The sequence below is a fragment of the Triplophysa dalaica genome, chromosome 16 (assembly GCF_015846415.1).
Source record: "Triplophysa dalaica isolate WHDGS20190420 chromosome 16, ASM1584641v1, whole genome shotgun sequence".
NCBI lineage: Eukaryota > Metazoa > Chordata > Actinopteri > Cypriniformes > Nemacheilidae > Triplophysa > Triplophysa dalaica.
This window is the reverse complement of record NC_079557.1, coordinates 10,339,768-10,353,409: the sequence shown is the minus strand read 5'-3', so window position 1 is coordinate 10,353,409 and position 13,642 is coordinate 10,339,768. Positions and strand designations below refer to the sequence as shown.

The 13,642-nt window shown below is 38.8% G+C and overlaps 1 protein-coding gene across 6 annotated transcripts in view; it reads right to left on the bottom strand.

The window, feature by feature from the left end:
* ablim3 (actin binding LIM protein family, member 3) overlaps positions 1 to 13,303 on the bottom strand; it is a 57,620-nt gene extending 44,317 nt beyond the window's left edge. For all 6 annotated transcript variants that reach the window (XM_056769560.1, XM_056769561.1, XM_056769562.1 and 3 more), the window contains exons 1-2: positions 12,691 to 13,303; positions 5,119 to 5,256 (exon numbers count right to left, since the gene is read on the bottom strand). In XM_056769560.1, coding sequence (XP_056625538.1) covers positions 5,119 to 5,256; positions 12,691 to 12,703 — 151 coding nt within the window. In that variant the 5' untranslated portion in view covers positions 12,704 to 13,303. The remainder of the gene's footprint in view (positions 1 to 5,118; positions 5,257 to 12,690) is intronic.
* Between the last annotated feature and the right edge of the window lie 339 nt (positions 13,304 to 13,642).

Sequence of the window (13,642 nt, the reverse complement as noted above, 5' to 3'; positions counted from 1 at the left end):
AAACAACCGTTATGTGGCCCAAACTTAACTTCCGGTAGACGTCTGCAAATAATCAGTAACTGTTGAGCAGTTTCATTTAATTTAGTAACTGCACAATTAATATCCAAAACAATATTAATTTAAAAGAATTTTCATAAAAATATTTTTTATATAGCCAGAATGATGACCAAACACTATGTCAGATATAACCGTCTATAATGTTTCTCTCCAAGATGTGTCTTAGTACATAGTAATTTGTCAGAAAAATGTCTAACAGTGCTTACGGTACATGATTAAATTCCTCAAATCCAAGATTTTGACCTCTCTGAAATAAATGATTTAAACCTACAAAGCTAAGTCATTGTACAAGCTGGGTTTTGGTCGAACAAAAGCCAATTCTGCAATTATAAGACTCAACTTAATGATTATATGCAAATCATCTGTTTAACATCATTGCAAGTGACAGATATTTTCCGCTGGGGGTCCATTGGGTTGAAATGCAGTAGATTAAACCATGATCTCATCCAGATCTTCGGGCAGACAAATTCTGTCTGTGGGAGAATGTCTCCCCAGCAACTATAGCATGTGCTTAATGATTGGACGGGCATACGTTGCCATAGCTACGAGAAGCTCCCATCCTGTTCAGTCTTCCTCCTCCACTGGCTGACAGCTCAGGAATAGAAGGGACTCCACTCCACACAGTACATCTAATGACCCCTGTTATTATCTTTATCACGGTTGCTTTATTGTAGAGACCTAAAGCCGTCAAGGGTTCAGAGCACCGCCTCTCTATTTACCGAAAAACGTTTTTCTACCATATAAGCCGTTTTTGGATCAACAATCAGAGAACATGACTGAATTGTTACTTATTCAACCAGAACAAATGTAAAGACTGCTATAGAACAAAACAGAATACTTTAATCAGGCGTTTTTGTTTTCATTTTAATACTGACTTGTCCAAATACAATAGAAATAGAATCTGAATATGTCTGGAGACAAAAACATTTCACACACCTAATTAAGGCCCATCTCTATGAAAATGGTAGTATTGTGACACATATCCTAATGAGCTGTCACTTCTGTTAAGAAAAAGCGGTGCTGAGCTGCATTATTTGATTTGTAAAGTAAACTAATCGTTCATGACTTCATGACAGCTCTGAGTGAAATTTGCTGACTGTTACAAATCCTTAGCAGCCAAAGCTTTGTGTTAAAATACAAGTACCCAGACATTTAAATTATAGCTAATTTCAGCCAGAAACTGAATCCATAAATAATTTATTGTAGAGATACTGTATAGTCTCTGTATATACAGACCATTTTACACGATGTGAACAACATTGGTCCAGATGCACCTGTTTCAGTTTTGTTCATATACATAGATAAGTTTAAGTTAAAGGGAGCGTTAGACATTTCTTTGTTCTGATGAAAGATATTTGAAAGAATGCTTGTATCCAAACACAACTTGGCCACCATTCACTACACTTCAATGTTTCACATAGGTGCCTCAGAACTGTTTGTTTTTCTAAATTCTTCAAAATATTTTATTTTGTGTTCAACAGAACAAAACATTTGAGAATAATTATTTCTACTATGGTAGTCAATGGTGTCCCAGAAATGTCAGTTGCTAACATTCCTCCAAATATCTTTCTTTGTGTTTAACCAAACTAAGAAATGTATAAAGGTTTGGAATAACTTGAGGGGAAGAAATTCAGTAATTCATTTTGGGTGAACTATCCTATCCAGTCTTTAAGTTCATAGATGGTGCTTGCACCTGTCTGTCGGTCAACAGATGGACAAGTGTAAGTGAAGGCTTTATTGCTCTATGACAAACTTTCAGACAACTCAAATACCTCACACTTTTGGTTAAAATTCAGCTTTGGGACTATAGCAATTGATCACGTGCTGTACTTCTTCCTTCAAAAAATAGATGATGGGATAATTCATACACATGTCTTTGAAATGTCTTTTTGCCTTGTGAGCTGTTATATAAAAAACTAACTAAACATTATATACAGTATATAAACCATTACATTTATTTAACAGGTCATTCGGAATATAAACATCTATTACTAATAAATAAAAAGCTTTATGAAGTTTATGAATTTAAGCAATGCAGTATAAGTAATTTGATCGAAAACTTGCATATTTCTCTATAGCAGTGACCCCAGTAGTATTTTTGACACTTAAGACTGTGTGTTATAGGACTACAAAATAAAACATTAAAGCAAGTGTCAACCTTAACCAAAAAATGAGAGCTTTCTTATTCAAATGCCAAAGCATGTGTGGCTAAAGCTATTCAACACATTTTGGGGTCACCGCATATCTCTGATAATCGGCAGGAACGCAGTTTCATTTCTCACAGAGCAATCATCAATCAGACTTTTTTAAAGATAAAAACAGGCAAAACCAAATTTAGCTTTAATGAATTTTATGTGCCTGCACATCTAACAAGATGCCCATATTGGCAGTGCAGAAGCAAATAAAACTTCCCCTTGTGCCTGTTGTGAAAATACTGTATGTGCATACACAAAACCGCATGTATGTGTGTTTGCATTCAGACTGTACACAACAGGATGATAAAAATAGAACAATTATGTCCATGTGTAATTGTGTACACAAGATGGATGCACCAGTGATGAGAGTCATACAATGCCATGCTGCCTCCTCTTTACACAAACTCACAACTGGTGTGTCCTTGTAAACAGCTGGTTCTCTCATTATACCTGTACTGTATGTACAACATCAGCCTCTTCTTATGGCCAGAGCATGTTTAACACTCCCTAAAGAAGCTGCTTTAGTTTCAGCGTATCTACGTGACCTTGGCCGACATGCTTTATCCTGTGTGAAGCAGTGCTGGCTGTTTCAATTAAAGGTGGGGTGGTTGATCTGGAAGGGTACTAACTTTAGCCTGCTAGCACTGAAATTATAATCCCACCCTCTATGGAGTCTCCCTCCAAAGCCACGCCTCCTCCAAACACATGTATTTCATAAATCCACGTAACGAATTACAAACTAAACCCATTAAATTCTTCTCAAAGCATGTACATACCTGTCCAAAAGAAAGAGAGCAACCATGGTATCGTCTTTCAGACCCTTTGCCTGCCGGAGCTGTCTCAATCATGTAAAAGCTGAACCGATGTTAATTCCAGTTTTTCTGCTTTCATGATCCAGACGTTTCTTCATCACTGCATTTTGAAAAACGCACTTTCGTTTTGTAGATTTACTCGTTGTCGGTTCCAAAGGAAAGTTTGATTGTTGCTGATTGTCCATCTTTCTCCCTACACTGACACTCTTTACATTTACATTTAGTCATTTAGCAGACGCTTTTATCCAAAGCGACTTATAAAGAGTTTAGGGAGCAATAAGCGATATGTCATACAGAGGACATGAGCGCACTGATGACGTATGATATCTGCCTAAACAGGGTGCGCAGTGGTATGCAAAGTGCGTTGGCCCCTTAATGTACACTTGACCAATTTTACACATGTCCAGTTTTTGATCCTATGCCTTTCACAGACAATATATAATTATAAAAGTATTATTTGACCACTGTACTTCTTGATTGCTATCAGGATGTAAAGAGATTTCCAACCAACATGACAAAAAAAATTCTGGACAGTATCACCCACCCTACCTTTAACTATACAGTATTATGGCAAAGGCATCACCTTTGGGTTTCAAATGCATGTTGTCAAGTGTCACCCGATGCAGTAAAAAATTCCTTTACAAGTTTATTGCCTTTTGCACTTAAAGTGCAACTCGGATCAACACAAGGAAGTGGTAACAAACGTAAAAACAAAACAAACCAACAAAAACACAATGGGCACAGGGATCAATTGCTTTATATAAATCTGCTACATACACTAAATTAAGCGTGTTTACTATCGCATGCACTGACCTTTGATTATACATACTGAGGGAGCTGGGGATTCCTGTGGAAAACCCCACAAATACAGCCCCTTCATCCAATTAACTGGGCCTCAAAGCCCCACGGCCTCTCCTCTCATCCGAACGCTCCGTTCTCTCATCCAAACAAAGCGCAGCATGCACGGGAGCCGAGCTGTCAGTCACCAGAGTTTCAAAGAGAGGGACTATAAACAAAGCGTCACAATGCAACAGCGTTGTTTCATGCTGAAAAAATGAGCTGTGGGTGCGGATTGATTGTTGCTGGAAATCCTACACACATAGCGTACGGGAAACACGCTTGGACACAATAATATACAGTGTGAGATTAGGGGTTATGTTTAGTTTGAGTTGAAGTACATTATAGCTTGAGGCAATTTTCAGGGGAGATAAGGGCAGCTGAGGGTTAGCGGGCGCAGGCGCGTTCGAGTGGGAGAAGGATCGATATTGTTCCGAGTAACTTCACGTGGTCCGAGGCAACTCGTGATGTCATCATGGAGGCGGGAGGCTTTTCGATCTCAACCTTTCTGTCTAGGAGCCCCCTTTACCCCCCCTCCCCGCCAACTACGCCCTAGGGTTTGCTTTTTTAAGAACTCTGATTGGCTGATAGTGTGGCTGAGAATAACCACCAACCAGGGGCCGGGTGCCCCTCCATAGTTACCACAGCAACCCTTTAAAAGCAACGCAAGAGCCATGTGAAAACACCAGTTGTAAGCAAGGAAGTAAAAGCACAAATAAATTCTTCTTGAACTTTTAAAGACAAAGAATTCAAATATTAAACCAACCCATATCTGCAGGTAATTTAATCATATTCACATTCATTTGACATTTTTATTTCTCAATGCCACAAATGTCAATGATAATCGAGGGCACTGTCGTGACACAACGCTGAGATAAGGTTTTGATGATGTCAGGGCAGAGGATCTCATTACGCAACAGGTCCTGACCTCAGACATCCAGATATTCCCAGGAGTACGTCCAAGATCTTTAAAGCATAACTGCACTACTCAAGAGCACTGATGCCAAACTGCGTTTAGGTCAGAGAGCACTTCTTTGTTTCTTAATGAAGTGCTATCACCACATGGATATCTGAACCAATTCCAAAAATATCCCAAAATTGTGTCTTACAGCCTAGGAGCTCACATCTGCATGTCATGTTTTCAGTGGAAATTCATGCTGGTCTAAACTGGTTCAACAATTTAACCAATAAAGGGCACTTGAGGAATGGGCTCTTACTTTGGCAGGTGAAGCATTTGATGTGGAAGTGGATATTCTGCACTCGTACCACCTCCCCTTTGCAAACTTCCCGGCAGCGATAGCAGCGGATTGGTCCAGAGCTCCGTTCACTGCTGCACGAGCTTTGCTGGTAAGGAACTGTGAAGGCAAAAACGCACCATAAAATTGTTATACACAATGCAAAGAACATTCTGTGAAACTCTCACCTTGATATCTTTAATACTGACAATATATAAATCATCCAATTGCTAAGCCTGAGTATTTTTACACAGTGAGTTTATAACACTTTTGTGTAAATGTGTGATATGATAAAAAAGTGAACATTAACGACCATTTAAATAGTTGCCTCACTTGAAACAAGTGGATTCTTGGATCCCTAAACAGTATTCCTTAATTCACTATTTAACAATCGGATTGTGAAATGAATGGTTAAAATAAAGGTTTAATTACATTTTTGCATCAAATAAAAGTTTCATTACATTTTGAGACTTTAGCCTGGATTTTACAAACTGGGTCACATGCATTAAACTTGCGGAGGATCGTAACGGTTGTGTGCATTGTGAAACTGTAAAAAAATCATAATAATCATATTCATGAAGGGCTGAAAGCTATACTGTAGCTACAGTATATGACCATATGTGCTGGCTATGTAGACAGCAAGGCAGCTCACTAGGTTTTTTAACACAGATGGCTATGCCAATTGCCCTCCTATTAAAGATTCATAACAAGCATTCAAACACTCTGTGAATGAATCAATTACTGTGCAATCACTGTAGCAAGTGTTGTGCTCGCTTTCGTCTAAACGGATTTAACTGGGGGATAATGTATAAAACAGCAAGGGCACAATGCTCCTACCCTAATCTCCATTGTTTTAGCTACAATTCTGGCAGCACGTTAGAATTGCCAGGCATGAAATCAAGATTATCAGCATTGTTTACCCACATCTACAGTACATGGGAAAGAAGGTGAGACGGAAGCCAGGAAATACCAGGAAAAACAATAAAAAGCATAATGGATTTGAATGAGTTTTAATGTGGGTGTTGGAAAAGACAAATGTAATCAGTGAATCAGTCAGGAAGCAAAATGAAGCACTTTTGTGTGCAGGAATTAGCAGGAATGTCAAGGAAACTTGTTTACTTAATGGAAGAATAAATCAGGACTGTCAAAATGCCCCCACCTGAACAATCCAGATATCCATACCTTAAACTCATTGCATATTAGGGCTGTAAAACAGAAGTTTTTACAGCCCTGAGGCCTCCCTCAGACCATACAATGTGATACAAAAGTGTCTTGTACGTCGAAATCATTCACATATTGTCAGCCGACTAGAATAGAGCATTTCATTGACTTTTATTCATCCACAGCTGAAAAACAATGGGTCTCATTCACTAATAACTGTGTAGATTTTTCAGATGTATAGGCACATTGAACTTCTCACGAATAATAATTCACAACCCGTGCGTTTCGTACATAAATTTGTTCTTAACCCTGTCCTTATGTTAGTGAATTTGGAGTATTTCAAATGAGCGTCCGTGTGCACGAGTTAGTCATTTGCATAAAACACTCCCAGTATATCTCTTCATAACCTTTCCTTAACCACCTGCCTTCACTTAAAGGAAAAGTTCACCTCAAAAACTTAATTTAGTTATGTTTTACTCACCCACACGACGTTCAACATGTTTTTAGATCTCCTGACGTCTTCGGACAACAAATAAAGTTATTTTAGGTGACATTCTGGGAGATTTCCAGGCCTCCTCATAGACATCATGGTTATAAAAACTCTATTTTGATTTTGAGGTGAACTTTTCCATTAAGATACTCCAGGCAACCCCATTTGACGCTGTCTACGGACGTGCTCTCGCAAGTAATTCCAAGTGCGCTGTCCTCAACATCAGTTCATACACAATAAAACACCTTTTATACAGACACGCAGTCTACAGAGTTCTCGTTAGCTGGCTGCAAAAGCGCAGTTATTCAGAGAAGCCTCACAGCTCGAGCTATAGTCTAACACAGCGTTTTTTACTTTACTTTTCACTGTATATCAGGGGTCTTTAACGCTTTTCGGGCAAAGGAACCCTTAGATGAGAGATGCATGGAACAGGGACCCCCTTATACTAAATGTGTAAACAAAGCAATTTAAATAGAAAACCCTTATTGTCAGAAACAATATTATGTTAAGACATTATATTAGCTCTATTATGCATTTATATTTATGAATTTGGCTGATGCAGTCCAAAGCGACTTACATTGCATTATCCTATACATTTGTTTCTAAGTATGTGCAATCCCCTGGGTTCGAACACACAATTTATTTTCTTCCGCTTCTCTGTGTTGAAGAACTCACCACTATTTTATTATTCTGAGCTCCGTTGTCTTTCTCTTGGATCAGCATTGTCACGGCTGTAACAGGTAAATTCCTGAGTTTTATTTCTGCACCCTTGCTTTACATTTTTCACCAAAAAGTTGCCTGATAGTAAACAGTAAATAGAGCACCCCTAACAGTTCCACCGGGGACCCCCTAGGGGCCGCGGACCCCCGGTTGAAGACCCCTGCTGTATATGATTGTAACACAGTTCCAAGTAAGGAAGAAGGAGACGGAACAAAGTATACATAAAATAAACTAACAACCAAACAAAGGAAGGGCCAACAGCGATCATGGTCGACTGCCGGCCACACAAACATAATAAAACATAACATAAAATCCAGGTCTGGTTCTCTCTCATCCTTCACTCCCGTCGCTCCTCCTTTTATGCTTCCGTAGCTCCTCCGTGAGAGATGCAAGACCGGTGCAGCACACAGCTCACCGGCCTTGCGCCGTTCCCGCATGGCCCTCGTCCCACTCTGCTTGTCACAATGATGAAATAATTTTAAAATTAAATACACCTATATATTAATATATACTGTATATGTTATTTAATAAGTATATATATATATATATATAGAAGTATTTAACTATTTTCCGAAGATACATACGTGTGCTTTCAGCTGTTCCTATCTATTTTCTTATATTTATAATACATTTTAGTACGATAGTTTTGGTGAATCATGATTTGTTCGTGAAAACGTTCGTAAGCAGGTTTGACACACACATTTGTGCGTACACATGCTTAGTGAATGAGACCCAATGATCCATTAATGCTGTTATGCCTCCTCTAGTAGCTCAATCTCACACTGGTAATATTGTAAGCACTTATTCCTTTGGCAGAGCTAAATGCTCCCTGGCCAACTGCCAGCGCTGGTTTCTGAATCCTGTGTGTGGCCCTCAGCTCTGAGAGACATTCTAAGTCCATGGCTTTTGTCAGTACAGACTCGAGTGTTGCATAGTCATGATGCTGTTAAAAGCAGATAACAGCAACAAAAACAAAAAAAACGTACAAAGCCGTTCGTTTCGGTATATCACAACCAGGAGAATGTATGGTAAAGCTTGACTTTTCTTTGTGCCTGAAAGATTGGCAGGGCTCTATAAGCTTCCGCATATGAATGATGAACAAATAAACAGAAGTGACAGCTGAAAAGAGAATAAACTACATGTTATTAAAAGACAATACGTCTTTCAGGATTCATTCATCTGTCATTTTCGGGCGTCTATGTAAGAAGCTCAGTAAAGAGTGGGCCCTCTGGCGAGGTGTAAACAGAGACTGTGTAATCCCTGCCAGAACATATGTACAGAGATCAAGGGAGAAAACACACACACCCTTTTAGGATTAAAGTTTTAAACGGCACCTAAATCAGATGGATACATCTTATGCTTTGTTAATAAAAGTTTTAACAAATGAGACTTTCTACTAAGAACAGACATTTTGACTGATTGACTGTTTTTTTCTAAATTGGCAATGGTTTAGATACACAGCATGTTGACAATCTATCAGATTAAGAAAAAAGACATTTGTGACCCTGAACATGAAAGCTGAATAAATGAATTTGTTAGGCTAGGACAATATATGGCTAAGATACTTTTGAAATCTGGCATCTGAGGGTGCCAAAAATTCCAAATATTGAGAAAATCGCCTTTTTAAAGTTGTCCATCAGAGCAGAGGTGCTATAGCAGCCAGTTGCTGAGAAGAAACTTGTTTTTTTATTGATCTCTTTAGGCTTACAGCTATAATGATGTTTTGGAGAGTAGATGAACCCAAAAAGCGGAAATTCTAAGCCTTACATAGACACCAAACTTGAGTGGGTACTTCCCAAAGAGCGGGCAGCAGCGGGCGAAGTTTGTGGACCTCTTTCCAGCCATTTTTGTTAGCGATTGTGCTCCATCCACTCACAAAAATTAAGTTATGTTATATATACAGTAGGAATTTTACATAATATTTTCATGGAACATAATCTTTATTTAATATGCTTATGATTTTGGCATGAAAGCAAATTTTTGTAAAAGGGTGGCTAATTTGAAGATGCGACAATCTAAAATAGTTTTAATTTCTTTAGAAGCTTTTAGTCACAACACAATCCCCACAGCTACAAGACCTACAAGACACAATTTTGATGTTTTTACTATTATTCCAAAAGGTGGAAACTCTAAATAAAGTAAGTGTTCCCTAACTTTTGAATGGTACTGTATATACTTACAGTATATTGCATATTTTAAAAAGATATATAATAAAATAGAATGTTGCATGTACAAAGACAAAAAGATTTCTATTTATTAAGCAAATGTCCTGTAACATCTGGCCCAAGGTGTAAGGTGATAACCAATGGAGCTAAGGGGTCTCAGCTATTTCTTCCCCTAAGCGGTGGAGCCTCTTGGGGATTAGTGTCACAGAGGATTGTGGGAGAGTGGAGGTGACAGGGCTGATCTCAATTCCTCTACAGCTGAGCAGAAGTGAGGTGTAAATACGTTGTGGCCAGACAGAGTCCACGTATCCTACACAATAATCAGCGGCGGGTGAAGATGTTTAAATCCGGTGATACAATTAATTCTAAGTAACACCCCCACATCTTTAACTTCAAAAGCACAGTATTCAGAAAAACTAGGAAACAGCTTTTCAGTTATCTAAAAAGTCTGAACATTTTGGGTGAGCTGTAGTTACTTGCAGCATTTCCAATTATCGGAAATCAGAGATCTACGGCTTTTTGTAGAGGTAGGACTAAAATCTGTGTCAGAAATATGTTGTGATAGAAGATATAAAAAGTTAAGAGATTTTTGGTGATGGTAGTTGCTCACTTCATTGGTATTTCATCTAAAATATAATGCTGCAGAATCCAACGTATTTGGAATATTGTACTGAACATAAAATGATTGACGTTAATCAATATTTATGTGTTCAAGGTTAGCCGACTAATAAAAACATTCCAAAGTCATTGATCTATTTAGTTTAAACTATCTGAAAAGAACTGAGCCTCTTGAGAACCTATCCAAAAATGATAAATGTTTATTGTTACATAAGAGGAACAGGAGCTGAAATGACCCTGTCAGGAAGATGATCACTCAAACAAGCCAAACCCACGGTCACTTAGAATGAGGTCTGAGGGCCTCAAGGACCCGCGCTGGCCTCTGGTGTGCTCTCAGGGTTAATGATTTGGGATTTCAGTTAAACTTCAAGACATGTGTTTGATGGCTTGATCATCTGATGAGCTCCCTAGACATGTTTTGTGTAATTCAGCTTCAGTAAGTTCAGCCATATATATTCCCAGAAGTTGGTCATTTTTAACATATCTAAGTTACAAGTTGTTGTCAAGTCAAGTCAGGTTTATTTATATAGCACTTTTTACAATTTTAAATGGTTTCAAAACAGCTTTACATGAAAAAAGAAAACCCAGAAATTAGTGTAAAGATATTAATGGAATTAGAAGAAGTTAATCTAATATCAGCAGCCACGCGATGATCAAGTCATCCATTGATGAATAAATGGTGAAAAAACCATGGGGGAAACAAAGGTATTTTATTTTCTCCAATATTACTTTTAAAGCCTTTTCCTCATTATAAAAATACATACAATTATATGTTTTATGGAAAAGAGCAGCAAGAATAATATTTCCAAATTACAGCGGAGTTCTGCTACTCACATTTACATTTACATTTAGGCATTTGGCAGACGCTTTTATCCAAAGCGACTTACATTGCTTCATCCTATACATTTTACATAGGTACTTGCAATCCCCTGGGATCGAACCCACAACCTTGCGTTGTTAAAAGTGGAGGGCCGATAAAGCCAGCTGACCACAAGAAATGCAGGAAAGAGTAAATAAAGAGAGACTGAGTGACCTCTGTGTAATTGCTCTGTGTTTTCATTGGCTCAAGGCTACATCATGCCCAATGTAGCGTACAACACTGCACTGTGCATGGCTGCAGCTCCATCCAAATGCCATGTGTCTGCTCGGTAGTTGGGAGTTGATGTCATTCATGTAATTTGTTTATGGCTCCTCACTAAAGAATGAGAACTGAGAAATACTGAACTAAATCAAATGTGAAAAAGCAATTTTGCACTATTCTTGCAGCATTCATGCTCATGAGAAAAGTGCACAAAATGTTTGATGATGTTGTAAACTATCTGTGCATGGTCTGTAAAGCAGGGAATAAAAGGTCCCAAGTCCCTTGTGGACTAGGCATGTCTGTTCATTTATTGGAAACGTTCCAATTAGTGCTTTCCTTGCCACAAGACAGAGCCTGGCTGACCGCTCATTCTCTTGCCATCTGTGTGCATCTGAAAACCCTCGCCCTCCATACGGTAGTAGGCTGGTAGCAACCCTGTCCCCAGCTGACAAGCAAATGGCTTTGAAAGAGTATGGCAAGCTCAATCAGCCAATGTGATACTGTTTTATCAGAGCGGCCGGTGCTTTGAGCAGTGCCTGAAGCTGTGAACCCTGAACTCCGAGGAGAGCTGTGGATCTGAGACCTGCTCACCAACTGAAAATACAATTTAACAGCTTCCTGCAAAACTGTTTTGAATTTTCAAGATGTCATACACCAAGAAGGCTTTGCTAAGATGGTACAACAAACAAAGGAAATGTTTTGATGTACAAAAGGAATGAAGTAATTCATGATCTATCCGTGGTTTATTTGGATGTATTCTTAGCTCCTTCTGAACTTTCCCAATGAAAGGATCATTGTAAGCGGTCATGCGTTTGCAACATCAGCTGACAGAAGCGCACAAGCCTACGGAAATCTGGACAACAACACGATGTAACTTCATCCATCAGTCAAAATCACATTACATGTAAAAGTTAATGAACGTATCCAATATCTGACTTAACTGGCACTAAAAACATGGACTGAACAATCAGAAGAAATATGCTTCCTAATGAGATAACATCTCAACATTTTGTCAAGAGTCATTTCCCACAGTTAAACCTGAGCAAAACGGTCAAGTATCCCCCTGACACATCATTGCAACTTCAAAAATGACCAAAAGTCGAACAAAATACAGATCAAAGAACAACAGTGTAGTGTGAATGTAAGTTTTGTTACTATTATTATTTTAAATACCCGATTCTTTGAGAATGTCTTTAGGGCAGGTCAGTCAACCCCCAAATGGTTATTATTTCACAAGGTCAAAATGGGTTTGCTTTATTTATTTTTTATTTTGTACTGATTTAGTCGTTGAACGTAGACCAAGGAAAGAATTTACTCACCACTCGTGTTCATGTTGGAGACACAATAATCCAACAATACAATTTATGATCCAGATATCGGCGACCGTCTATTGTTCCACCAGTAAAATCCCCAGTTATTGAACCCCAGTTTGAAGTCACAGTCGAGTGGAGAAAATAACTGAAGAAATAAATAACACAAAATGAAAATATGCCAATACGATCCTCGGACCTCAGGAGGGCATTGAACACCTGGTTAATAATATGAACGGTGTTTTTTCCCAGTGGACGCAGCGTTTAAAGTCCTGCACCCCGTGTAATGTTGGATCAGTATAGGGCGGACGGCGAATTGTAAATAACGCGGAATGTTGCCCGGTCACATTCCTGCTCTTCTGCTGCTGTATCTCGTGTGTATGCCTGAGACAGTCAGTGTACAGTGGACGAGGCGCTGTCACTGTACTGTCACATCTATGGACGCGCTCGCTGCTGGGGTGACGTCAGGCAGAGCCGTGAAGCGTGTTTCCTCACACCCCATCCACACCGCTCGCGTCGCGTGGAACCGGTGCGAGTCCTTTATAACCCATGCTGCTTACATTTCAGAAACCTTCTTCGAGTGCACATTATCTATTCTTGTCGCGTCGCTCGGTCGCAGAGCAGGTGGGATACTGGGTCACGGAGGGCGAAAGTTGATGGATAGGGTTGGGTTTTTGCAGAATATGACATAGGTGGATATATAGCGCCCTCTGACGCGGAGTCAATATAAACACATTGTAACAAACATAATTAGATTAGTTTAGGGACGTGTTCGACAGCAAGATTAATTTCATATATTCAAAATATTTATATTTAACTGTTACAGGAACAAATCCCGTGTTTATTTAGTTATAAATATGTCGTAATAAAATATTTTGCCTCGAAAGCTTTTTTTAAACGTTATAAAATGAGGTCAAATAATAATGTTTGCATACATATGCATGTAATTTAGCTTAAAATA